At 44.3% G+C, this 25,376-nt stretch overlaps 1 protein-coding gene and 1 pseudogene across 1 annotated transcript in view; both read right to left on the bottom strand.

Annotated features, from left to right (window-relative positions):
- Positions 1–13,254: 13,254 nt before the first annotated feature.
- On the bottom strand, positions 13,255–13,872 carry LOC122230228 (annotated as a pseudogene).
- Positions 13,873–15,760: 1,888 nt separating this feature from the next.
- LOC122198654 (aryl hydrocarbon receptor-like) overlaps positions 15,761–25,376 on the bottom strand; it is a 51,824-nt gene continuing 42,208 nt past the window's right edge. The window contains exons 8-9 of the mRNA XM_042903361.1: positions 17,781–19,524; positions 15,761–16,744 (exon numbers count right to left, since the gene is read on the bottom strand). Coding sequence (XP_042759295.1) covers positions 16,664–16,744; positions 17,781–19,524 — 1,825 coding nt within the window. The 3' untranslated portion in view covers positions 15,761–16,663. The remainder of the gene's footprint in view (positions 16,745–17,780; positions 19,525–25,376) is intronic.

Below are 25,376 nucleotides of genomic sequence, written 5' to 3'. Positions count from 1 at the left end.
TGGAAAAGTCTTAGCTTATCCACGTTACAAAAAGTGAGAACACTAGAGTGTGGCCGAGTGACTGATGAGGTCAGGAAAGTCATCTGTCTCCGCAGAAGCCAGGAGCTACTCTCTGTGACAGTAGCAGAAACGGTTCAGAGATGGTCAGAGCTGCCATTCCCATCAAAGGAGGGGCCACTGTGCCTGTGGGACCTCGGTGTGTGCTGTCCGGCACCACCTCGCATCACCGGCCCCGCTCCTCTGCCACCCCAGGTGTGGCTCTGCTGGGCCCTGGTGTGGTACAGGCTGTGGTGGCCACCACTCCAAAGATGCGGGCAGCAAACTTGGGTGATGTCTGCGTGGTGCCATCTCCACTGGGTGCAGAGCGAATGGGCTCAGGGAGCTGCCCGGAGCCCTGGGCACAGGACCCCAGCCCCAGAGAGCTGCCGTGGGCCATCCCGTGGAGTCGTAAGGGTGATGTTACCACCCCAGTGTGCTCATGAGCCAGAGCACTGCGATCTGGAAAATTGTTCCAAGAAGGAGAAAGAGTCCCTGAGGGCACTGGAGGCACTGGAAGGTGGGACTGTAGTGTTGGAAGTCTGTTTGACTTGCTTTTGGAGACGAAGGAGCTGATATGTGGCAGATTTCAGAGCAGTTACCAATTCTCCCCCCCCCCCCCCCGCCCCCGCCCCCGTAAGTGTGCCCCTTTGCCATGTGACTTTGCTTCTGTAAAATCTGTTCCTCTCCAGCCATGGATTCTGGGCTGGTCCACATGACTTCTCTGGCCAAGAAGACAGTGGCTTGAAAAGTGCTTTTACACTGGGCCTGCCATCCTCTGCTGCCCACCTCTGTGTGAATAAGCCCAGGCCATTTGCTGGAGACACCAGGCCCAGTGATAGCTAGCATGAACTGTGAGTCAGAAGTGAGGTCCCTATGGCTGCTGTAACTAATTGCCACAAACTTGTTTGTTGAAAACCAGAAATGTATCCTCTTACACTTCTAGAGGTCAGAAGTCCAAAATCAGTCACATTGGACTAACCCATCGTGTCGACAGGGCTATGCATCCTCTGTGGAGGCTCAGCTGGGGTACAGGTGGGGAGGGTGTGGAGTGGGGCTCAGCCTCCTGGCCTTTCCCGGCTTCTAGAGCAACATAGCATGGCTCTATTCCTCCTCCATCTTCAACTCCTCCTCTGCTCTGTCTGGAGCCTCTCTCCAGGACCCTCCCTACGAGGACCCTCATTTAGGGCCCACCTGGATAATGCTTTCCAGGACAGTCCCCATCTGAAGACTCTCAATTTAATCATCCACAAAGATCACTTTTCCATATAGGACAACATTTATAGGGATTAGGACTTGATATTTTGGGGGGTCATTCTTCAGCCTGCCAACCCTGTTGTGGAGTGCCAGCTGACTGTTGATGTGGGAGTGAGGCTGATACTACTAGCCAGAGAATTTCAGCTGACTCAGAGGGATCGCTGACCACAGTCCTGAACTCATAAGTGATCCTTGTTTCAAACCATTAATTTTTGGTGGCACGTGGGTGGCTCAGTTGGCTGAGTGTCTGACTCTTGATTTCAACTCAGGTCATGATACCAGGGTTGTGAGATCGTGCCCCACGTTGGGCTCCATGCTCTCAGCTCAGCTTAAGATTCTCTGTCTCCCTCTGCTGCTCTCCCTGCTCTCTCTCTCAAATAAAAAACCCCACAAACCATTAATTTTTGGAGAAGTTTGTTGTGCAACAAGAACTGATGGAGACATGATGATTTTGGTTGACTGAGTACCCCACCCTACCCGTCTGGATTTGGCTTATTTTCTCAACATGCCTTGTGAAAATACTAGTATAGTAATTTCCTTAGTGGTTAGAAGGATCCCTTTCCACATTTGCCTTTGTTGCTCATCACTAAAACCATGAACCAAACTTTGTAAAATAAAATCAGTCTCATACAGGTAAGATAAGAAAGCAGCAAACACCTTCAGACGTTATTTCTATAATTTATGTATTTACATGTGTAGGTATGTACGTACCTTTTTCTAGTCATTATTGTATAAATATGACTGTTTTGAGACACAAGGTATACTATGACAGTAGGTAGCAACTTGGTTTTACAAAAGGTTACTTTCTAGATCTGTTCATACTAATACCATTGAGTGCACTGTCCAATCTGCATACATGTGTGTGAGTGTGTGCAGTCTGTGGTGTGAGTGTGTCTGCTCCTGAGATCCACACTGATCATTCTGTCAGGTGCCCCAGCTCCCACCTTGTACCAGACACCTGCTGACTTGAACCTGGGCCACTTCACCTTTTGTTCCATTCTGTGTGCTCTCGGGCTATGGTTTTCCCTCCTTCAATGCAAGTTCCACTTACTTTTCGTGTTTTGGGTCTTTGGTTTGTGGAGGTGCTATGGACAACCTATTTAGTGAAAGCATGTCTTTTCTGCCACCTGCAGGGTTTGGGCAGGTGGGCAGCTCCATGCTGGCTCAGGAGGGCTTATGTTGAGCAGAGCATCATTTTAGTTACTAGGTTGCAAAATGCAGCACAGACAAGCCACTTTTTTGTAGTTTGGGAGCCTGGGTCCACCCTTGGGGTGCAGTTGGGGGCACAATAGTGGCAGCTTCTGGATCCCACTGCTCCAGCGGCTGAGCGCCCCCCCCCCGCCTCCCCTCCCCCCTTAGCGCTTCATCATTCTGAGGGTCCCACATGTTTCATGGACACTGAACAGTCTGCTCGTCTGTCTTCCTGCTGAGACCCCTGCTGAAGCCTCTGCCTGGGAGTCCTGTGCTCTGGTGAGCAGCAGTGTCTAATGTCCATTCTGACCCCTCACCCTGTAAGATGCTGTGAGTCCCCCAAACATCTTCTGAAGCATAGACATGATATTGCATTGTTGGATGGGATAATTTTTAGGATATGAACAAAATGTAGCTTATGCAAAGTGGGCATAAGTAATTTTTCTGTTGGAATACAGATGGGAGCTGAGGCCACCCTATTCTTTGATATTTACATGGCTTTTACTCAGTGTGTGCGGTGGGCATCTCCGAGGTCGGCAGGGGGTGCTGTGAGAGCACCTGAGAGCAGTGTTTATAATACTTACAGTTGTGCCTCTGGCTACCATGTTTCTAGAAGCCCAAACCTCCACTGAACTCTTAGTGCTTTTCTCTTGGTCCTACCTGGTTCTGCCATGTGTCCTCTCCCACCTCAGGACTGTGTGTCTTTCTTAGACAAAGCCACTTGCATCTTTGTTTCTTTGATTCCCTCCAAGCCTTGGGAGCCATGCTTTTCACACCCAGAGCAGACTACCAAGGTTTGTTCATTTGTTCGTTTTCAACAGATAAGACCGTTTATTGCAGAGACATCAAGCCACCCTTCCAAGGGAGTCACACATCACATTTTCTTCCTTCCTCGTACACACACACAGGGTTTCAGACAACATCCAGACCCCAGTAGTTAAAGTTAACATTTGAGGCTGCACCTGCACAAACGTGCAGTAGTAATATGTATAAAGCTTTTCACTGAGGTAGTACTTGGTAATAGCAAAGGGCTGGAATATCCTTCACCCATACGAGACTGGCTGAATTAATTCTCATATATCCGTAGAATGGAATACCACGTAGCTGTCAAGAAACGAAAGTTTCTATGGACTGATTTGGTTTGATTCCCAGGATATATTGTTAAGTGGAAGTAACAAGGTACAAAAGAGTGTATTAGTATGCTACTTTTTGTATGAGAAAATATAAGCACACACATACATATATTTATTTTTCCAAAAGAAACCCATTAAAAGTAAACCAGAAATCAAGGAAAACGATTATCTCCAGGAGATGGTGGGGACAGGGTGCCCTTGGAGCTATGCCAACATAGCAGCTGGTGCAGCAGTGGGATCTGGTGGCCTGTGGAACATGCAGCGTGGAGAAAAGGTGGCAGCTATATATCCTATTTATGCAAGAATGTACATGTGACCCTAATTAATAAATTTGCATCTTTGAAGACATTATCCTAAGCAGGCAAGCAAATCTGTTACCTGTAAGGATCAGGAAAATTGGAAGAGCTCCTTTAAATTTTGAAGTCTGCCACTGTTTTCTTCTCAACAGCTCCCCGGATCACCTGCTGAGTAACAAGAGTGTCACTTTATGTACAAGCAGAGGGAGGTAGATTGCACAGAATATACAACAACAACAACCATAAAAATGGACAGGGTTATCGGACCTCTTTCAGATTTCATTTTCTTCACTAGACTTCCCCTGAATGCAGCAACAAAATTTGAGTCATGGAGCTTAACGGGGAGCAGCAGGGGTGTGGAGCAATTCTCTGAGGGTTCCTATCGTGTGAAAACTCTTTGCCAAAAGCACATACGCTGCTGGAGCCGGAAGCTGGGCCGAGTGAGCCGGTGAAGGCGGGGACGGGAAGGTGGCCAGAGCTCTGCGGAGCACTACTTTATTATTTTGGCTTGTTTTGATTAAAAAAAAAATTTTTTTTTTCCATTGCACAATCAAGACATTCCTTGTACAGACCACTTGCAGTGATGTCCGAGAAGAAAGAAAATCCCCACTCTTGCCTCCTAGAGACAGTTGCTTTCCACCCAACCTTTCTCTAGAGGAATGGCCACCTCATTTTGGGACCCGTGGCCTTTCAGACATCTGCGTGCAGGTCTGCACCTTCACAGTGGGCTGGGTCCCCTCCCAACAAACCAGATGCTGTCAGGCTGCCCCCCTCCTTCCTCCTTCCCTGTAGAGAATCTTGAGGTTTCTCCAAGGTCTGCCTGCCCACCAGCTCTCACAGACTAACCCCACACTGACTGATGACCCCAAGGGCCTCAGGCCTCTCTCCTAAGCTCCAGACCAGTGAATCTGATGGTCCCAGGACTCACAACCCAAGTCCCTCCCTTGATCACCCCAGACTTCATGGCTTCAAGACCTAACTCTGCCTCCACCTCACCATGCCTCAGATTCCCCATGTGTAAGGATAATAATGTATGTTCTTCAGAGGGTTATTAGGCAGATACAGTAAAATACCTAGAATATCCGCAATAATTGTCACCTCCATTGCTCCTGAGACAGATGCAAGCCTTCACTCACTGCCTGTCACTGTGAGCTCCCCTGGCCCTCATCCCCATGTCTGGCCAGCAGCACCTCTGGGGTCCCCACTCCATCCTTGCCCACTCTACCTTTCTCAGTGATGCTGGAACCCAAAGAGGAGGTGGCCACAGCACAGCACCCTGTGGTAATGGAAATGTTTTGTACCTTGACTGGATGGGGCTGCAGGGAGGTGCGTAGGGCCAGATCCCGGAGGGCTGCCAAGGCTGGCTCAGAAATGCCACCTCCATCCTGAGGCCTGGGCGAGAAGCCTTGATGGCTCCAGGAAGTAGCTGTGGTTGCTGCTGGGTGGCGGTCAGGTTCAGGATCTGGAGCACTGGGGGTGAGTCCTGAGCTCAGAGGCTGGCCGTATACCCGGTGCTGCTCTCACATGCCGGTGCTTGGCCAAGCCAGCTCCGTCTGCTCTTGCCCGCCCTCTCCTGTGTGGTGCAGGAAGGGTGACCCACTTGCACCTCTAGGCAAATCCTGACTGCTGAGGCCAACTTGGTGCCACATCTGTTCCCAGTGATGGCTCAGGTTGGGCATGTGGCTCTGGCCTGTTGGGGGAGGTCCGGGGGGGAGGCCCACCCTTTTCTGCTGTTGTGAGGTGCACCCGGGTGGCTGTGCTTACCTTGCTAAGGGCACAGGTTGAAGTTTATATGAAAGAGAGAGGCTGAGGGAGCAGCAGGAGACAGAGCCTACAGCCATAAGCCCTCCTCCCCTTGGCCTTGAGCCTGACCCTGATAGCGCAGGAAGCCCTGTCATTTCCTCTTGTACTCTTCCGGGACCTGGCAAGAGCTGGGTTTATGGAATGGTGGGCAGATCTGTCTTCACAGGAGATGCAGCAACCCCCCTGGATGAACAGGATCATGGTCTATGCTCACTTGGGCCCATCAAGGCCAGTGGATGCCCAGCTGCCCATCACAATCCCCCTCCCTGGGTGCAGCTCTCTGGGCTAGGTGACTCATTTTCCTACATCCTGAGCCCAGAGTTGTTGCGGCAGCATCTCAGGGCGTCTCCGAGAGCGGGGTGCACCAGTAGCCTGGCTGTGCTTTTGTTTCAGCAGATCAAGTGGGACTCAGATATTCCCTGCCCGTTTCAAAGCATTGTCTGGGAAATAACGTGGCACGTCAGTGTTTTGTCAGGGGTCAGATGAAGGACACACGTGGTAGCCCACAGGCTTGGGCTGTGTTCCTGCTAGATAGACAAGGCTATGGAGACAAGTGCCAGCCCCACAGGAAAACAAGGGGCCTCTAGTTCCCAGGAAACCACTGGTGGGAGAGGTCGTGGGTTTGGGAGAAGGCATAGCCCTGGGTGGGGACGGGGCAGGTCACAGGCTGATTAGCACAGGTGCCCAGAAGCCTGCATCCTATCCCTGCTCTGAAGACAAGCCAGTGGGATCAGGGGTCCGTGGTACCCTCTTCCCAGTGTAGGACGGGCTCCAGCCCCACTCCTCATCTCCTGCTGAGGAGACTTTAAAGAGGCAGCCTGGGACAGACCCCTTCCATGGGGGCATGCTGCACCCACTGATCGTGGGGACCATGATTTTCTCTGCTGCGAAGTCTACTTTATCTGATACTAATATGGCCACTCTTATTTTCTTATGTTGATATTTTCATGATGCATTTTTGTATCCTTTTACTTTCAACCTGCCTATATTATTATATTTGAAGTGAGTTTCCTGTAGACAGCATACAGTTGAATCATGTTTTCTAATCCAGTCTACCAGTCTGTCTTTTCATTCATTTATTCGGACCATTTATATTTCGTGTAGTTATTTATATATTAGTGCTTATGTCTACTATTTTATTTTTGTTTTGTTTCCTCTGTTTTCATGCCTTCATGTGGATTACTTGAACAATTTTTAAAATTCCAGTTTGATTTACCTACAGTGTTCTTCATATAAACTTGACTGTGGGGTACTCAGATATTTAGTTCAACATTATTCTAGGTGTGTCTGTGAGGGTGATTCTGAATGATATTAACATTTGATTTGGTAGACAGAGTAAAGCAGATTGCTCTCCCCAATATGAGTAAGCCTCATCCAATTAATTGAAGACCAGAATAGAAGAAAAAGGCTGAGAAAGGGAAGGGAGAATCTGTTCTCTGCCTGCTTATGAGGCAGGGCATTGGTCCTCTCCTGCCTGCAGACTCAAATTCAGAATCAAGCTACACCATTGGTTCTCTTGGTTCTCAGGCCTTCAGGAAAGAACCATTTGTTCTTCTGGGTCTCTGGTTTTTCTCTCTGTCTCGTATATAGTATTTATATTTATATATCTTCTGTTTATAGGTATCCATATTTTACCAGGCTAGTAAAATGTGGAAAGCATACATTTTTTAAGTGTTTATTTATCTTTGAGAGAGAGAGAGAGAGAAAGAGAGAGAGAGAGAGAGAGAGAGAGAGAGAGAACGAACAAGTCGGGGAGGGGCAGAGAGAGAGGGAGACACAGAATCCAAAGCAGACTCCAGGCTCCAAGCTGTCAGCACAGAGCCCAATGTGTGGCTCGAACCCATGAACTGCGAGATCATGACCTGAGCTGAAGTTGGACACTAAACTGACTGAGCCACTCAGTCTCCCTGAAAACTTACATTTCTTTATGTTCTTTTATACTCCCTTATTTATAATATAGTTATCTTGAATATTTCCTCCACATTAATTAAGGTAGAAAGCATTTCAGATAGTGTTATACTTTTGCTTCAACTGCCAGACCTAATTTAGATGATTCATGATGAGAATATCTATTTAATTTACCCTTACTCTTTGCCATGTTCTTTCTTCCTTCTGGTGTTACAGTTTCCTTTGTTATTGTGTCCTTTCTCTTTAGAGCATGATTTTCAGCCAGTTAAATTTTTTTTTTCAGTTTAAAATTTTGTTATTATTTTAGAGAGAGAGAGAGTGAGAGCATGAGCAGGGGAGAGGGGTAGAGGGAAAGAGAATTTTTTTTTAATTTGTTTTTTTAACAAATTTATTGTTAAGTTAGCTAACATACAGTGTATACAATGTGCTCTTGGTCTTGGGGGTAGATACCTGTGATTTATCGCTTGCATACAACACCCAGTGCTCATCCCAAGAAGTGCCCTCCTCAGTGCCTGTCACCATCCCCCCCCCAAACTGCCCCCATCAACCCTAACTTTGTTCTGTGTATTTAAGGGTCTCCTATGGTTTGCTTCCTTCTCTGTTTGAAACTATTTTTACCCCTTCCCTTCCCCCATGGTCTTCTGTTAAGTTTCTCAATTCCACTTATGAGTGAAAACATGATATCTGTCTTTGACTGACTTATTTCACTTAGCATAATACCTTCCAGTTCCATCCATGTTGTTGCACATGGCAGGATTTCATTGGAAAGAAAGAGAATCTTAAGCAGGCTCCATGCTCAGCGTGGGGCTTGATCCCATGACCCTGGGATCATGACCTGAGCCAAAATCAAGAATCTGATGCTCAACTGACTGAACCACCCAGGTGCCCCTCAGCCAATTTTATAAAGGGTAGTTCTGTTGGTGACAAATTCTCTTAATTTCCCTTCATTTGAAAATGTCTTGATTTCTTCTTTATTTCTGAATGATATTTTTTGCTGGACAGGGATTTGGATTGACAATTCTTTTCTTTCAACCATTGGAAAGGCAGTGCTACCTTGTTCTTACCTCCATGATTTCTGACAAGAAATCACTGTCATTCATAGTGATCCCTCCCACAGGTAGGTGCCATCTCTCAGCTGATGCTTCGAGACTTCTTCTTTTTTTTTAATTTTCAGAAATTTTGCCATGATGTATATTGGTGGGGATTTCTTTGAGTTTATCACTTTTGGTTTTTCTCTGCTCTTGAATCTACAGGTTTATGTGTTTTGCCAAATTTGGGCAGTTTTCAGCCATTATTTCTTTGAGTACTTTTTCAGCCCTCCCCTCCTCCTTTGTTCAACTCTGATGGCACACGTGCTAGAGCTTTTATTATAGTTCCCTAAGTCCCTGAGGTTCTGCTCCCCCCCTCCCCCCTTTTTTTCCCCAATCTATTTTCTCTCTGCTGTTTAGATTGGGTAATTTCTCTTGTTCTATCTTCCAGTTCATTGATGCTTGGTTTTTTCACTCCCTTGTTGTTGAGTCCATCCATGGAATTTATTGCAGTAATGTATTATATTTTCTTGTTCTAAAATTTTTTATTTTTCTTTATTTTTTGTTTCTTTGCTGAGACTTTCTATTTTTTTATTTGTTTCATGTGTTTTGGTAATTGTTCACTGAAGCATTTTTTTTTTTTGCTGGTTCCTTTCAAATCTTTGCAGGCAATTCATTTTCCCCCCTACAAACTTAAAAAATACTTAGATTCAAGTTAGCTAACATATGGTGTAGTATTGGTTTCAGGAGTAGAATATAGTGATTCATCACTTACATATAACACCCTGTGCTCATCCCAACAAGTGCCTTCCTTAATGTCTTCACCCATCTAGCCCACCCCCTCACCAACCTCCCCTCCAGCAACCCTCAGTTTGTTCTCTATGTTTAAGAGTCTCTTACTGTTTAAGAGTCTCTTACAGGGGTGCCGCATGGCTCAGTTGGTTAAGCATCCAACTCTTGATTTTGGTGCAGGTCCCATTCTCACGGTTCATGAGTTCAAGTCCTGCATGCAGCTCTGTGCTGGCAGCATGGAGCCTCCTTGGGATTCTCTCTCTCCCTCTCTCTGCCCCTTCACAGATAGCACACTCTCTCAAAATAAATAAACATTTTTTAAAAAGAGTCTCTTACGGTTTGCCTCTTTTTATCTTATTTTATTTTTCCTTCCATTCCCCTATGTTCATCTGTTTTGTTTTAAATTCCTCATAGGAGTGAAATCATATTACATTTGTCTTTCTCTGATTGACTTATTTGCTTAGCATAATATATTCTAGTTCCATCCATGTTGTTGCAGTGGCAAGATTTCATTCTTTTTGATTGCTGAATAATATTTCACTATATATATATATATATATATATATATATATATATATATATATGCATGCCACATCCTCTTTATCCATTCAGCAGTTTATGAACATTTGGACAATGTATTCAGCATTTTTGTATCCTTTGGATAAATACCCAGTAGTTCTTTGCAGGTGACTCTAACATGTCTGTCACCTTGTGTTGGCATCTATTGATTATCTTTTTTCATTCATGTTGGGCTCTCCTTGGTTCTTGGTATGACAATTTATTTTCAACTGAAACTTGGATATTTGGGGTATTATGTTATGAGACTCTGGATCTTAATTTAGATCTTCTATTTTAGCTGGCTTCTCCTGACACTGCTCTAGCAGGGGAAGTGGGAACACTGCCTTGTTACAGCCAGGTGGGTGTAGAGGTCTAGGTTCCACACTTGGCCACCATTGACACTGAGGAAGAGGTTCTTGCTGTCAGGGCAAGGATGAGAGTTCTGGCTCCCCTCAAAGCCTCTACTAATACCTCTGGCTGAGTGGGGTTGGAGTGGCTTGTCACTGCTCCCCATCTGGTCTCCACTGACACTGCTGGGTCTTGGGTCTTGTTAGTGCCCACTGGAGCAAAAGTCCTGGCTCCCTACTTGGTATTCTGTGACTGCACCCTGGCGGAGGGTTTGTACTGCCTGGAGACAGTGAAAGTCTTGTTCTTTGCTCATAAGATTGACTATGGGTCACAGTATTTTCTGTGGTGTTTGGGTGGAGTACAGAAATCATATCTAAAGGTTTTCTGTTTTGCTAGGTGGTCCCCCTTCTGGCTACTTGATTAGAGAGAGCCAGTTTTTATTGGACCTCTCTTAGTCGTGCTCATTGGTGTTTTCAGTTGGCTTCTTCAGCTCCAAGTCTGGGATACATTAAACAAACAAACAAACAAACAAACAAAAACAATAAAACCCAACCCAACCAACAACCAAACAAAACAGGTAACTCAGTGCTGTGTTATCCCTTGGGGTCTAATGTTTCTAGTTGTTCTGTCTTATTCTCTCCACTTCAGCCTTTTTAAAAATGTGTGTCTTATACATAATGTTTAGGGCTTTCAGTTGTATTTAGTAAAAGAATAAGGGGAAAAGTCAACGTTTTCCTGGGGGTAGAATTCTTTTTTTAAAATGGAAAAAATATATGCCTTGCCATGAATAGATAAGCAAGACCTCCTAAATAATGTAAAAATAAAATAATGCTGTTCCATCTAGGTACTATTACTGGGAAAGTACCCAGCTGAGCCCTAGTTTCTGCTTACAAGAATAGATGTTTATGGCATTACGGACTTCACAGAACCACACTGGGGGATTATCCTGGATATTAACAAGACCCCCTACATCACATCCTGAGGATCCCACACTTTGGGAAGTGCCATTTTATGTAACTGGTCCCTTTCACGATAGAAGCATAGGGAGAATTTTAAAAAGTATTTTTAATGTTATGGAGCATCATACATACCCACGAATAATAAAAGGACACCCATGAGCCCACCACTGGTGAGAGAAACAGAACATTACCAATATTGGGACCAACACCCTGCTCGCCCCTCCCAATCACATCCTATTTTTTGCTTTTTGTTTTCACCCCCTGCCCCCACAGTTTTGATATTTAGGCTTTATCATTCTTTAATACATGTGTGTGTATTGTTAATAAAATAGTTTCATTTTAATTATTTTAAACTTTATATAAATGGTATCATACTATGTGTATTCTTCTACAATTTACATGTTTTATCTGACATTATGTCTTGAAATTCACCCATGTTAATGCATGCATTAGTTTCCATTGATGAATGCAGTATCCCATCATATGGCTATTACAGAATTTGCTTGCCTTGTTGGTGTCTCAAGGATTTTGCAGCCACCACAATATCTGTAAATATCTCACAATATATCTGTGCAATCATTTATCTTCTTTTGTGTATCTAGGAAGAGTAGTGTGCACTTGTTCAACTTCACCGATAATTATTTTGCAAATTTGAATTCTTTTCCAAATTTATAACAATGTAAACTCTCACCAGTAGAGTCTAATATATTCCACCCCTTTGGGTTCATCCTCTTTTCAGCTCTCTGTACTTCCTCGACCTGGGCAGTGGAATTACTGGATCATAGGGTAGATCTATTTTTAATTTTTTTGAGGAATCTCCACACTGTTTTCCACAGTGGCTGCACCGGTTTGCATTCCCAGCTGCTGTTGGAAATCATAAACAGAAAACCCAACTCTGTTTACCAACAAGGGTTTCCTTTTCTCCATATCCTGGCCAACATCCTTATCTCTTGTCTTTTTGATTCTAGCCATTCTGACTGGCTTGAGGTGATATCTAGTTGTGGTTTTGATTTGCATTTCCCTGATGACGAGTGACGTTGATCATCTTTTCATGTGTCTGTTAGTCATCTGTATGTCTTCTTTGGAGAAAAGTCTGTCCAGGTCCTCTGCCCATTTCTAAATTGGATTTTTTTTGGTGGTGAATTGTATGGAGTTCTTTATATATTTTGGATATTAACCTCTTATTGGCGATATCATTTGCAACTATCTTCTTCCATTCAGTAGGTTGCCTTTTGTTGATAGTTTTTTCTTCTGTGCAAAAGCTTTTAATTTTGGTGTAGTCCCAATAGTTTGTTTTTATTTGTCTTTCCATTTCAAGTGGCATATTTTATGAATAAAGGTTACTAATTTTTAATGTATTTAAAAAGTATTTACCAATTCTTTCCTTTTTTTTTGTTTTTGCTTTTGCTCTTTATGTCTTGTTTAAGAAATTCTTTCCTATCCTGAGGTCATAAATATAATCTCTTATAGTTTTTTCTAAAATGCTGAAACTTTTGGGTTGCCTGGGTGGCTCAAGTGGTTACGTGTCCAACTTCAGCTCAGGTCATGATCTCGTGGTTCGTGAGTTCAAGCCCTGCTTCCGGCTCTGTGCTGACAGCTCTGAGCCTGGAGCCTGCTTTGGATTCAGTGTCTCCCTCTTTCTCTGTCCCTCCCCCCATATGTTAGTGCTCTCTTTCTCTCTCTCAAAAGTAAATGCCTAAAAAAATAAAATGCTGAAACTTTTGCTTTTCCTAATGATCTGCTCCATTTAGACTTTATTAATTATCTGCTCCATAAGACTAAGACCCGATTTTATTATCTTCCATATGGATAACCAATCATTTTAGCTCCATTGCTGAATGACCTATCTGTCCACTATAGCTTTTTTTTTTTTCCCTGCAAAAAGCTTTATTGTTTTATTGCTTCCATTTGGTCTGTGACTTGGTAGAGCATTCCAGGGTGGTTAAAAAAATTGCCTAGTAGTTGCATAGAGAAGCTCAAGCAGAAGCCCTGGCACCAGAGGATTACCAGAGGGGCCCCTCAAAGGCGGTGGGGCTCCAGAGGCTGCTAGTCATGCTTGATGGTGAGGCTTTTGAAGGGATCCTTGCCCAACCCAGCCTGGGGCCAGCCAGCCTGCTAGAAGTGAGTCAGGTGGTCTCCATCCTCTTGATAAGTTTTACCTCCTCATTCAGGAAGTGGCTTTCCAGGAAGTCACAGAGACAGGGGTCTGCGTGGGCAGAATCCAGGGGATGCAGACCCAAAAGGGCCTGGTTCAGGTTCTTCTCCAGAGCCAGGGCAGCTTCCATGGTATCCAGGGTTTTACTCCACTCATCTTGGGACAGCTCATATGTCCTAGAAGAGGATGCAGCTGCCATGCTGGTTTTGCATCTTCCAGAGATGCTCAGTGTCTTTGGGCTTCTCCTCAGCCAACTTGCAGAAGTGGCCCATGCCCTCCAGAGCCATGTCTTCATAGTAGAAATAGAAGCCTAGAGAGAGATAGGTACTGGAGGGCCACAGATGCATGTTGGTGAGGTGGTTGACACCCCACCATGGGGGAATAATTCTGACAAACCTAGGAGCTCATGGTTTATTGGTAATAAGGAGCTAGCTCAAAGTAGGGTGCTGACTGGTCCTGAAGGCAGAGAGTGCTGAGAAGATGGCTCTGAAGGTTGCCACTGGAAAAAAGTTTGGAGGATGAGTGGAGACTGGAAGAAGGGGAGTTCCTGGGTCTGCTCCATCCAAATACTGTTGAAGCAGGAGTCAGATCTGTGAGACTTCCAGGTACACTAGAATAAACCAGTTCTATTCAGAACTGTAGTTCTGATCCCTTCTGGCATATGAGTTCCTGGATGTGTGGTCTATTTCTGGGCTCCTAATCTGTTCCTCTGCTCTGTGTGACTGCGCACCAATACCATAGTCTCTTCATTGTTGTGCTTTATGAAAGCCTTGACAGGCAATATGGCAACTATAGCCTTTTGTTCTTCTTTATGACTAGATATCTTGATTAATCTTGGTCCTTCATCTGCCTTATACATTTTAAAGATTTTTAAAGTTTATTTTTATTTATTTTGAGAGAGAGCTAAAGAGCAAGCAGGGGAGGGGCAGAGACAGAGAGAGACAGAGAAAGAGAGAATCCCAAGCAGGCTCGGTGGTGTCAACGCAGAGCCCAATGTGGGCCTTGAAGTCACAGACCATGAGATCATGACCTGAGCCGAAGTCAAGAGTCAGATGCTTAACCAACTGAGCCACCCAGGCACCCCTGCCTTATATATTTTTGAATCAATTTTTCAAGTTTTATGAGAAACCTGGCAAGTTTGACTGGAATTGCACTGAGTCCTTAGGCCAACTATAAATACCAATACTTTGTGATATTGGGTTTTCCAGTCAGAGCTGGGTGAGAGCTGCCCTGGACTTTCGTAGGCCTTCATGCTTAGAGTTGGGTCTGTCTAGACTCCAGCCCCTGTGTTACTGTGTTTCCTGTGGCCACCTGTGGGCCTAGCTCAGCTGCAGGAATCAGAGATCATTAGATGGCAAAGACAGAGAGCCCACCAAGCCTTCAGAAGATTCATGAATTGCCTATGTACCGAAAGCCTCTCCACCCATGGTACAGTCACCTCTCCTCTGCTGAGTAGCAACTCGGGAATGAGAGATGATCCCAGGTCCAGTGCTGTGCTCTGGGCCTCCCAAATCTACCTGGGAAATCCCAGAAACCCCAGGCATCCCCATCCTCCCTGTGTTCTTCTTCCATGATTAGTTCACACAAAGGCACATGATTCATCTTAGGTTAGTAAAAGTTATTGCTGGGAACTTCTGGGGAAATTTTACCTGTTCTTGAAAGAGAGGCACAGAAAGGAAGGACAGACTCCTGTGTGGCACATTGTGGCTGTGGTTTGGGCTCTGGAACTGCCACATGTCCAGAGTGAAGCAAACACACTACACAGGGAAACACCAAGAACCAGAGAGAAACATCAGCAACACTGGAGTATCCCAAAGACTCTCTTCTGCACTGGGCTTCTATCTGGGGAGCAACCCCTGATCTGTTTAAATCAGACAGAATTGGACTTTCTGTTTATGCCTTCAATAGCATCTTCTCTGATAATCCCTGAAGAGAACCCTAAATTCCCTCTAGGAAACTCCCTACCCCACTGTCAACCCATGTGCTTGGCGGGACCCCTCCCCCAGCCTCCAAGAGTGGTTTCCATGACCTTGGCTAATGAGGGGGCATATTCCTGATCCGTGAAGGTCCTGGACGGGAACCTAGTGCAGCCCCTCCCTGTCTGAACTTACAAACTCTGCAGCAGTGGAGGCCCCTCTGGTCATTTTTATGCCAGAGTCTCTGGGCCTTCCCTTGAGTTGTAATGGAAGAAGCTCCCTTGGTTCCTTGAGCTGGTTGGAGCCCTGTACCCTAGAGGGTAGTGTGTGCCACACCCCACAAAAGAGTGAACCAGTATAGCCAGCCCCTCTGGCCACTCCTGACTACTTGTTTATTACCATTCATTAAGCACCCACTGTGTGCCTGGTTCTGGGTGACAGTGGTGAACAAGTCCAATGGCGGTTGTACTTGATGATGTTTCGTCCATTCAGCTCCTGAACAATGAGTTCTGTGGTTGAAGCCTCACAAGTCAGTGGAAGTGCTACTGTGAGTCTTGACCGTTCTGAGTCCTTTATGGCAGGAGAAGTAGTGGCCGCCAGTGTTTCTGTTTGCTCTGCTGGGAGACTGAGGTCCATGCACTCTGTGCCTCAAAGGTGCACCACTGTCTGGATCTTCCATCTACAGTGTCCCCATGCCTTCCTCTCAGGCAGGACACGATTCTTTCTGCACATGGGCTCCACAGAGGACCCTCTTCTCCCGTGTCCTAGATACTGGGTGAAGGCCAAATCCTTTTCAGGGGTCTAGGCCAAAGGGCTCACATCCCTTCTCCACGTGTGGCTCTCAGCATGTCATTGTGCTGTAAGAACCATGTGTCTGGGTGGCCCTGATTGTAAATAGGTTGTCTGATGCTGAGCCTCAGCTCTGAGCTTGGAAATGTCATTGTGAAGGCAAATGTTGGAATGTGTCTAGGGGGTTGGATGCCCATTATGTCTCTTTCCTATGAACATTTTTGTGGATCAAAAGTTACTTTTCTAACAAGGATGAGAATTCTGTGTGTGTCTTGAGTATAAAGTGCACAGAATGAAATGAGGAAAAAAAGCCCCACATATCTTTGGGATACAGAGAATAAGGTTTCAGATATGTGTAATTACACATAGAAAACAGTTAACTATTGACCCAGAAATATGAAAATTTAAGATACTTCAATTCAAGGGAAAATGTTAATAGTTAAGGCTCCAAATCACGTTCACAGACAGGGGCGAAGAGCACGATATGGCCTAAGTCAGAATTTGGAGGAAAACGTGCTTCCTTTGAGGCTTGCAATCCCAGGTGCTCTGGTGCTGTGCACTTTGTTTTGATAACACTGCCATGGGAAAATGAGAAACATTTAGAACAGTTAGAACAAAATTATAGAACACGAGGGTTAATCCAAGGACCCTAAAATTGATACTTGATTACAAAAGATGTAAATTTGAGGCTTTAATTAGGAATTATTTTGGTTTCAGATATAAGTCTAACAAATTTGGTCTTTTGATTTTCTAACTTATGGCAGATGGAAAATAAAAAATTGAAAAGGGGTGTGAGCTGAAGGAGCACGAAGACCCCAGAAATGAGAGGTGGCAGAGTGACACGAGACTGGGCAGAATATCCAGAGAAGTGAGGGAGCTCCTACTGAAGTCCTATGAGGCTACCTGGGGTTCAGGGACACCACATTCCTTCTTAGCCCTAAGGGCATCCCTGTATCACCAGAAAGGCACATCTGCTCCTCTGTGTGAGGCAGAGGGGCCACAACACCGCTGGTGTGACTTCCATCCAAAGCTGCTTTGGGGGGTGTATGCTACAGTTATTTGAAGAATCTGTGTGTGGAGGTCCTGCTTCCCTGGTAGCACCAGACGATGAATAGCACTCCTGTGGTAACCTGCTTTTGGGTATTGGAAATGGTGCCAGGAGGGGAGCACAGCAGAAAAGGGCATCAAATTCAAAATTCTTACAACCAACCCAACTCTGGGTGTCCAAAACTGGGCTAAATTACATGCAGGTGTCCAGGTGGCTCATTGATGGCCCAAGAGACACCAGAGTGGGAGCAGACTACAGCTGGAGGGCCTACCAGGTCATAACCAGGCTACTCCCAGGGGTAAAGCTGCTCCTGCCACCCTCACTGGCCTCAGTTGACCAACACTGACAGTGACCTGCTATGTTTGCAGAATCCCTCCATGTGTGCCTGCTCTGCAGCCTCACAGCAATGCTGTGCCTAGGCCCAGGTGGGCTGGGGGATCTTCCAACAATACTGGCTAGCTGGGCTGATGCCTCCTCATATTCAGATCTGCCAGCAGGTCTGCACTTGGAGCACCCCTTCCTGCTACCCCCAAATTCCCATGGTCCTGCTTGCCAACACCTACCTGGAGCTGGAGGTCATGGCTGCCCTGCGTAGACGTAGATGGGCAGGCAGGGTCAGGATGGCAGGGAGGCAGAACAGGGCTGGACTGCACCTGGGATTTCACCACAGCACCTGGGGCTAGGATGACCGGTCTGTCCTTGCTCCGCCTTGTGGGTTCAGCTGGGCTCTTGCATTGGCTGCTGCCTATACCTGGGGAGCTGCTTTTGGAGGACAGGAAGGGGCTCAGCTGCAGGGTTGGGGGAATGGCATCTCTTGAGCGGCCACCCAGGTGCTGGACACCTGGAAATCTTTCTCTCACTGGCCCGTATGCCTCCTGGGTCTGCAGCCACTGCTGCTGCTTGGCAGCTGGGCAGGGGCAGTCCATGCTGTAAGAGTCCTGCATAGCCAAGGGTCTGTTCAGGAGCTCCTGGGAAGGACAGGCAGGGCTCCCCGAGAGCTGGCTCACCACCAAGGAGTGGGGTGGGTGCTCTTGACTCCCAAGTGTGTCCTTTGGGGTACCTAGTGCCCCCTGCACAGATGGGGGCAAACCACAGCACAATTCAGGAGGAATGTCACTGGCTGGCCCTGCCCATGGAGGGCATGAGTTGGCCATGGTTGACCTCAGGTGGTGGAAGGGGTCAGGCTGGGCCTGCCTTGCCTCCACTTCCACAGGGACCATTACTGGCTGGCCTTGGATGGGGGAATCCCAAATGCTCTCCGAGGGATGGGTGCCCCAGGAGGTAGGGTCTGAGGAGATGAAGGGCCCTTGACACTGACCACTGTGTGAGGCTGTCCAGAGCATAGGTTCTTTGCAAAAATCAAGAAAACCAGGGTCTGGCTGATCCAGGTGTCCAGGGACAACATTTTCTCCTAAAGGGAGCAAAGATGTGTGGTTTGGCTGAAACACCTGAGCAGGCTGTCTGGGGCTGGAGGCCTCGGGGAGGGGGCTGAAGTCAAATATTGTTGGTTTCTGGCATATCCCAAAATTTAAAGGTGCTGCCTGGGTGTGCTGAGGCTGCCACTGTGGAGGGCTCTGGAATGTAGGGCCAGTGGTGAAAAAATGCTGGGTGTGTGTGTGAAGGCAGCTGGTCACTGTGCCCATGTTCTGAGGTGGAGTTACTTCCCCAGTTAGCTGGCCCGAGCCCAGAGAAGGCTGTGGCTTTAGGGTCTGTGGAACAGTTGTGCTGGCTGGTGGGGGCAATGCCACATTTCCACTGTCATGAAAAAGTACTTCCTTTTCCCTGTGGGAGCCCCCTCCCTGACTGGAGGGCAGTGGGTGGAAGTTCTGAGACACTGCAGGGCCTGAGTCAGCCCTGAGAAGGCTCTCTTCCCACAAACACTGCTTGAGGTCAGTGACCCCCAGGTGCTGGAGAGTGGAGCAGAGATCAGGCTGTTCTTCTGTGTCCTTCTCCAGCAGGGTCTCAATGAGGGACAGGAAGGAGTGGTCTTCCTCCTTCTCTTTCTCTTCCTTGTCCTCATGTCTGCCATTGGACCCCTGCCTCTCCAAGGGTGAGCCTTGGGTGGTTGGGACCATGCAGGACAAATACATGGATTCATCTTGCCGCATCATGGCTCCCAGAAGAGAGCCTGGGTGCACAGGGCCCTGACCAGTGGGGGTGCCCTTCCTTGCCCGGATCCTCTTCCTGGCTGGGAGGGAAGTCAGAGGGCTCAGGGGGCTGCTATCATACAGGATGGCTTCCCCTGTGGTGAAGGTGAACGGCAGTTGCAGGGCCCTCTTGCGCAGGTGATCTTCCCCCTCTGCATTCCTATGGTTAACGAAACAAAAGACCACATCTGAAAATTGATATAAGAATGAAAACGGGGCTCTCCTGGTCAGGGGACAATAGTGGCCAAGTAACTGAGCAAGGGGCAGGACATCATCTGTTCTGGCTTGTCCATACAAGGGAGAAGCCACAATATCGAACTTGCTCCTCTCTTACATTCTTGGTAAGCACTTTCTGTCTTGGATTCTGAAGTAGTCTGAGGAAACTGCTTATTTGTGGGAGTAGTCCAAAAATCCATGTAGAAATTCCCTAAACTTTTAAGTTTACTTTGAAAAGAATAAGTCATTATGCAAATATGACATACACATCTGTTTTTCATTGGGAAAAATAGTTTTCTCTTCCTTCCTCCTCTCCCTTCCAAAAGACTCATGGGATATGGCTGCCATAGGGCTGCCCCAACAGTCATGTAACATCATGCTTAGCAAAGTGAAAAACCTTCAGCTGGGCTGACTCCATTTGATTTGTAGCTCTACAAAGGATAACTGACCTAAAAGGAGTGCCTTTGGCACAAGCTGACCAGGATGCTATGGGCATAGGAAACCCCATCACCGGAGGGGCCTTTAGAGAAGCCGGTATCTCACCTGAAGATCTCTGGTCATAGCTTTTGTCTTTAAGTCTACTTTGCATGAACACAGCCATTCTTGCTTTCTTGTGCTTACTGTTTTTATTACATATGTTTTATTTTACATCTGATTCCTTCCAACTTATTTGTGACACTATTTAAAAACATATCTCTTGTAGAAGACATATAGTTGAGTGCACTTTCTAAAATGCATTTTGATAATCTGTGTGTTTTAATTGGAGTGTTTTATCCATTAACGTTTAATGGAATTATTGACATATCTGGATTGGGGTCTTTTATATTACTATTTACTTTCTTTTTGTCCCTTCTTCCCCTACCCCCATCCACCCCTTTCCTGCCTAGATATATTACTTTTTTAAGAAATCAATTTTCATTTATATAATGGATTTTGGCTCTATCTTTTGCATTATATTTTTAATGGCTTCTAGAATTTATGAAATACGCCTTCAACATTTCACTGTCTACTTACAATTAGTACTGTGTCACTTACATAAAACATGCACCTTTCCATGGTATAGTCCATGTGCTTCTAAAACCAATCTTTTATGCTAGTGATGTCACATATATGGCATCTACATATGTTATAAATCACATATTATATTCTATTTTTGGCTGTAAGCAGTTGTATGTATTCTTTAAAAAGTAAAAAAAATAATATTTAATATTTATCCACATGTTTACCATTCTCATCCTCTCCACTCCTTTTTTTGAGGTTTAAGGTCTTAGTGGATATTATTTCCCTTCAGCCTGACATATTTCCTTTAGCATTTATTAAACTGTAGGTCTACTGGCAATAAATTGTTAGGGTTTTTTTTGGTGCTGTTGTTTAATAGAAATGTCTTTTTTTGCTATTATTTTTGAAGGATATGTTCACTGGTCACAGAATACAGAGTTGACAAATTTTAAAAAGGATTTCATAGATATTGTTCTAATGTCTTCTGATCACCATTGTTTCTGGTGAGAAGTCCACAATAATTTGAATCATTGTTTCTTATATGTAATGTCCTTTTTATCTTAAATTGCCTTTAAAGTTTTCTCTTTATCTTTGGTGTTCAACATCTGACAAGACTATGCCTTGGTGTGGTTTTCTTTGTATTTATCCTGATTGGAATTCACTGAGGTTCTTGAATCTGCAGTTACAATTTTCATCAAATTGGGGAAGTTTTTGGTCATTATTTCTTCAAACATATGGACACATGCTTGCACACACACACACACACACACACACACACACACACACAGATGGATGGACAGATAGACAGATATAGATATATTGCCCACTCTGTTCTTTTTCAGCATTCCATTTACCTACATGTTAGACCTTTTGATACTGTCCCATAGATCCTTCAGGCTGTTTATTTCTTTTTTCAATCTTTTTTCCCCTCTTTGTTCTATTGATTGGATGATTGTATTCATTTAGCTTCAGGTCATAAACTCTCCTGTCATCTCCAATCTGTTGTTAAATCCACCCAGTGAGCTTTCTATTTTAGATACTATCTCAAATTTTCTGTTTCTTATAAAAAAAAAATACATGTAAGCCCCAAAGAAAATGAAAACACAACAGTCCAAAACCTTTGGGATGCAGCAAAGGCAGCCCTAAGAGGGAAGTATATTGCAATACAGGTCTACCTCAAGATGCAAGAAAAGTCTCAAATACAAAACCTAACCTTACACCTTAAGGAGCTAGCAAAGGAACAGCAAATAAAGCCTAAAGTCATCAGAAAAAGGAAATTAATAAAGATTGGAGCAGAAATAAACAATATAGAAACAATAACAAGTAGTAGAAAAGATCAATGAAATGAGCTGGATTTTTGAAAGAATTAATAAATTGATAACCTCCTAGCTAGACTTACCAAAAAGAAAAGAGAAAGGACCCAAATGAAGTCATAAATGAGGAGGAGAAATCACAAGGAACACCACAGAAATACAATTATAAGAGAATATTATAGGGACACCTGGGTGGTTCAGGCAGTTAAGCATCTGACTCTTGGTTTTAGCTCAGGTCATGATCTCACGGTTCGTGGGTTCAAGCCTCACACTGGGCTCTGTGCTGACAGTACAGAGCCTGCTTTGGAGTCTCTGTCTCCCTCTCTCTCTGCCCCTACCCTGCATGCTCTCTCTCTCAAAAATCTTTTAAGAAGAGAATATTATGAAAAATTATATGCCAACAAACTGAGCAATCTGGAAAGAATGGATAAATTCCTAGAAACGTGTGAACTACCAAAACTGAAATAAGAAGAAATAGAAAACTTGAACAGACTCATAACCAGCAAAGAAATTGAATCAGTAATGAAAAAATCTCCCAACAAAAGTCCAGGGCCAGATGGTTTCAGAGGGGAATTCTACCAAACATTTAAAGAAGAATTAATACCTATTCTTCTCAAACTGTTCAAGAAAGAAAGAAAGAAAGAAAGAAAGAAAGAAAGAAAGAAAGAGAAGGAAAACTTCCAGACTCATTCTACAAGGCCAGCATTACCTTGATTCCAAAACCAGACAAAGACCCCACTAAAAAAGAGAATTACAGGTCAATATTCCTGATGAACATGGATGCAAAAATTCTCAACAAGATACTAGCAAATTGAATCCAACAGTACATTAAAATAGTCATTCACCATGATCAAGTGGGATTTATTCCTGGGCTGCAGTGTGGTTCAATATTCACAAATCAATCAATGTGATATACCACATTAATAAAAGAAAGGATAAGAACCATATGATCCTCTCAATAGATGTGGCAAAAACATTTGACAAAATAAAGCATCCATTCTTGATAAAAACTCTCAACAAAGTAGGTATAGACAGAACATACCTCAACATCATAAAGCCATATATGAAAGACTCACAGCTAATATAATCCTCAATGGGGAAAAAATGAGAGCTTTTCCTCACAGAAAAAGGAACAGTCCTTTTTCCTCAGGAACAGGACAGCGATGTCCACTCTCACCATTAATATTTAACATATAGTACTGACGGTCTTGGCCTCAGTAACCAGACAATAAAAATAAATGAAAGGCACCCAAGTCAGCAAGGCAGAAATCAGACTTTCACTATTTTCAGACGACATGATACTCTATGTAGAAAACCCCAAAGACTCCACACAAAAAAATTGCTAGAACTGAAACATGCATCTAGCAAAGTCATAGGATATAAAATCAATGTACAGAAATCTGTTGCATTTCTATACACCAATAATGAAGCATCAGAAAAAGATATCAAGAAATTAATCCTATTTATAACTGTACCAAAACCAATAAGATATCTAGTAATAAAACTAACCAAAGAGGTAAAAGATCTGTACTCTGAAAACTATAGAACACTTATGAAAAAAAATTGAGGACACAAAGAAATAGGAAGACATTCCATGCTCATGGATTGGAAGAACAAATATTGTTAAAATGTCTATACCACCCAAAGCAATCTACACATTTAATGCAATCCCTATTAAAATACCAACTGGGGCACCTGGGTGGCTCAGTCGGTTAAGCATCCGACTTCGTCTCGGGTCATGATCTCACAGTTTGTGGATTTGAGCCCTGCGTAGGGCTCTGTGCTGACAGCTCAGAGCATGGAGCCCGCTTCAGATTCTGTGTCTCCCTCTCTCTCTCTGGCCTCCCCCACTTGCACCTTCTCTCTCTCTCAAAAAATAAACAATAAAATAAAACAAAATAAAATACCAACAGCATTTTTCACAGTGCTAGTACAGACAATTCTAAAATTTGTATGGAACCACAAAAGACTCTGAATAGCCAAAGCAATCCTGGAAAAGAAAAACAAATTTGGAGGCATCATGATTCCAGACTTCAAGCTATATTACAAAGTTTAGCCATCAAGACAGTATGGTACTGGCACAAAAACAGAACACATAGAACAAAAGAGAAAACCCAGAAATGGATCCACAACTATATGGTAATCTTTGATAAAGCTGGAAAGAATATCCAATGGAAAAAAGACAGTCTCTTCAATGAATGGTGTTGGGAATCCTGGACAGCAACATGCAAAAGAATGAAACTGGACCACTTTCTTACACCAGACACAAAAAAGAAATTCAAAATGGATGAAAGATCTAAACGTTAGGATACCATCAAAATCCAAGAGAAGAGCACAGGGAGCAACCCCTTTGACCTCAGCCAGAGCAACTTCTTACTAGATATGGCTCTAGAGGCAAGGGAAACAAAAGCAAAAATAACTATTGGGACTTCATCAAGATAACAAGCTTCTGCACAGTGAAGGAAACAATCAACAAAATGAAAAAGCAGCCTACAGAATGGGAGAAGATATTTGCACATGACATATCTGATAAAGGGTCAGCATCCAAAATCTATAAAGAGCTTATCATACTCAACACCCAAAAAACAAATAATCCAGTGAAGAAATGGGCAGAAGGCATGAATAGACATTTCTCCAAAGAAGACATCCAGATAGCTAACAGACACATGAAAAGATGCTCTACATCACTCATCAGGGAAATAGGAATCAAAACCATGATGAGATACTACCTCACATCTGTCAGAATGGCTAAATTAATTAACACAGGAAACAACAAGTGTTGGTGATGATGCGGAGAAAGGGGAATTCTCTTACACTGGAATGCAAACAGATGCAGCCACTCTGGAAAACAGTATGGAGATTCCTCAGAATGTTAAAAATAGAACTTCCCTATACTCCAGCAATTGCACTGCTAGGTATTTACCCAAAGGACACAAAAATACTGATTTGAAGGGGCACATGCACCCCAATATGTATGGCAACATTATCAACAATAGCCAAACTATGAAAGGAGCCCAAGTGTGCACTGATTAACGGATGAAGAATACACACACACACACACACACACACACACACACACACACACACATGGAATATTACTCTGCCATCAAGAAGAAAGAAATCTTGCCATTGGCAACAACATGGATGGAGGTAGAATGTATTATGTCAAGCAAAATAAGTCCATCAGAGAAAGACAAATACCATATGACTTCACTCATATGTGTAATTTAGAAAACAAAATGGATGAATAAATGCAAAGGGGAAAAAAGAGAAAGAGGGAAACAAACCAAAGGAGATTCTTTACAATAGAGAACAAAGAGGGTTGATGGAGAGAGGTGGGTAGGAGATGGGCTAAATGGGTGATGGGCATCACTTGTTGGGATAAGCACTGGGTGTTATATGTAAGTGATGAATCACTAAATTCTACTCCTGAAAACATTACACTATATGTTAACTAATGAGAATTTAAATAAAACTTTGGAGA

Source organism: Panthera leo, chromosome C2, assembly GCF_018350215.1.
Source record: "Panthera leo isolate Ple1 chromosome C2, P.leo_Ple1_pat1.1, whole genome shotgun sequence".
In the NCBI taxonomy this organism is placed as follows: domain Eukaryota; kingdom Metazoa; phylum Chordata; class Mammalia; order Carnivora; family Felidae; genus Panthera; species Panthera leo.
The sequence above is the reverse complement of the archived record's forward strand: the minus strand, read 5'-3'. Positions and strand labels throughout refer to the sequence as shown.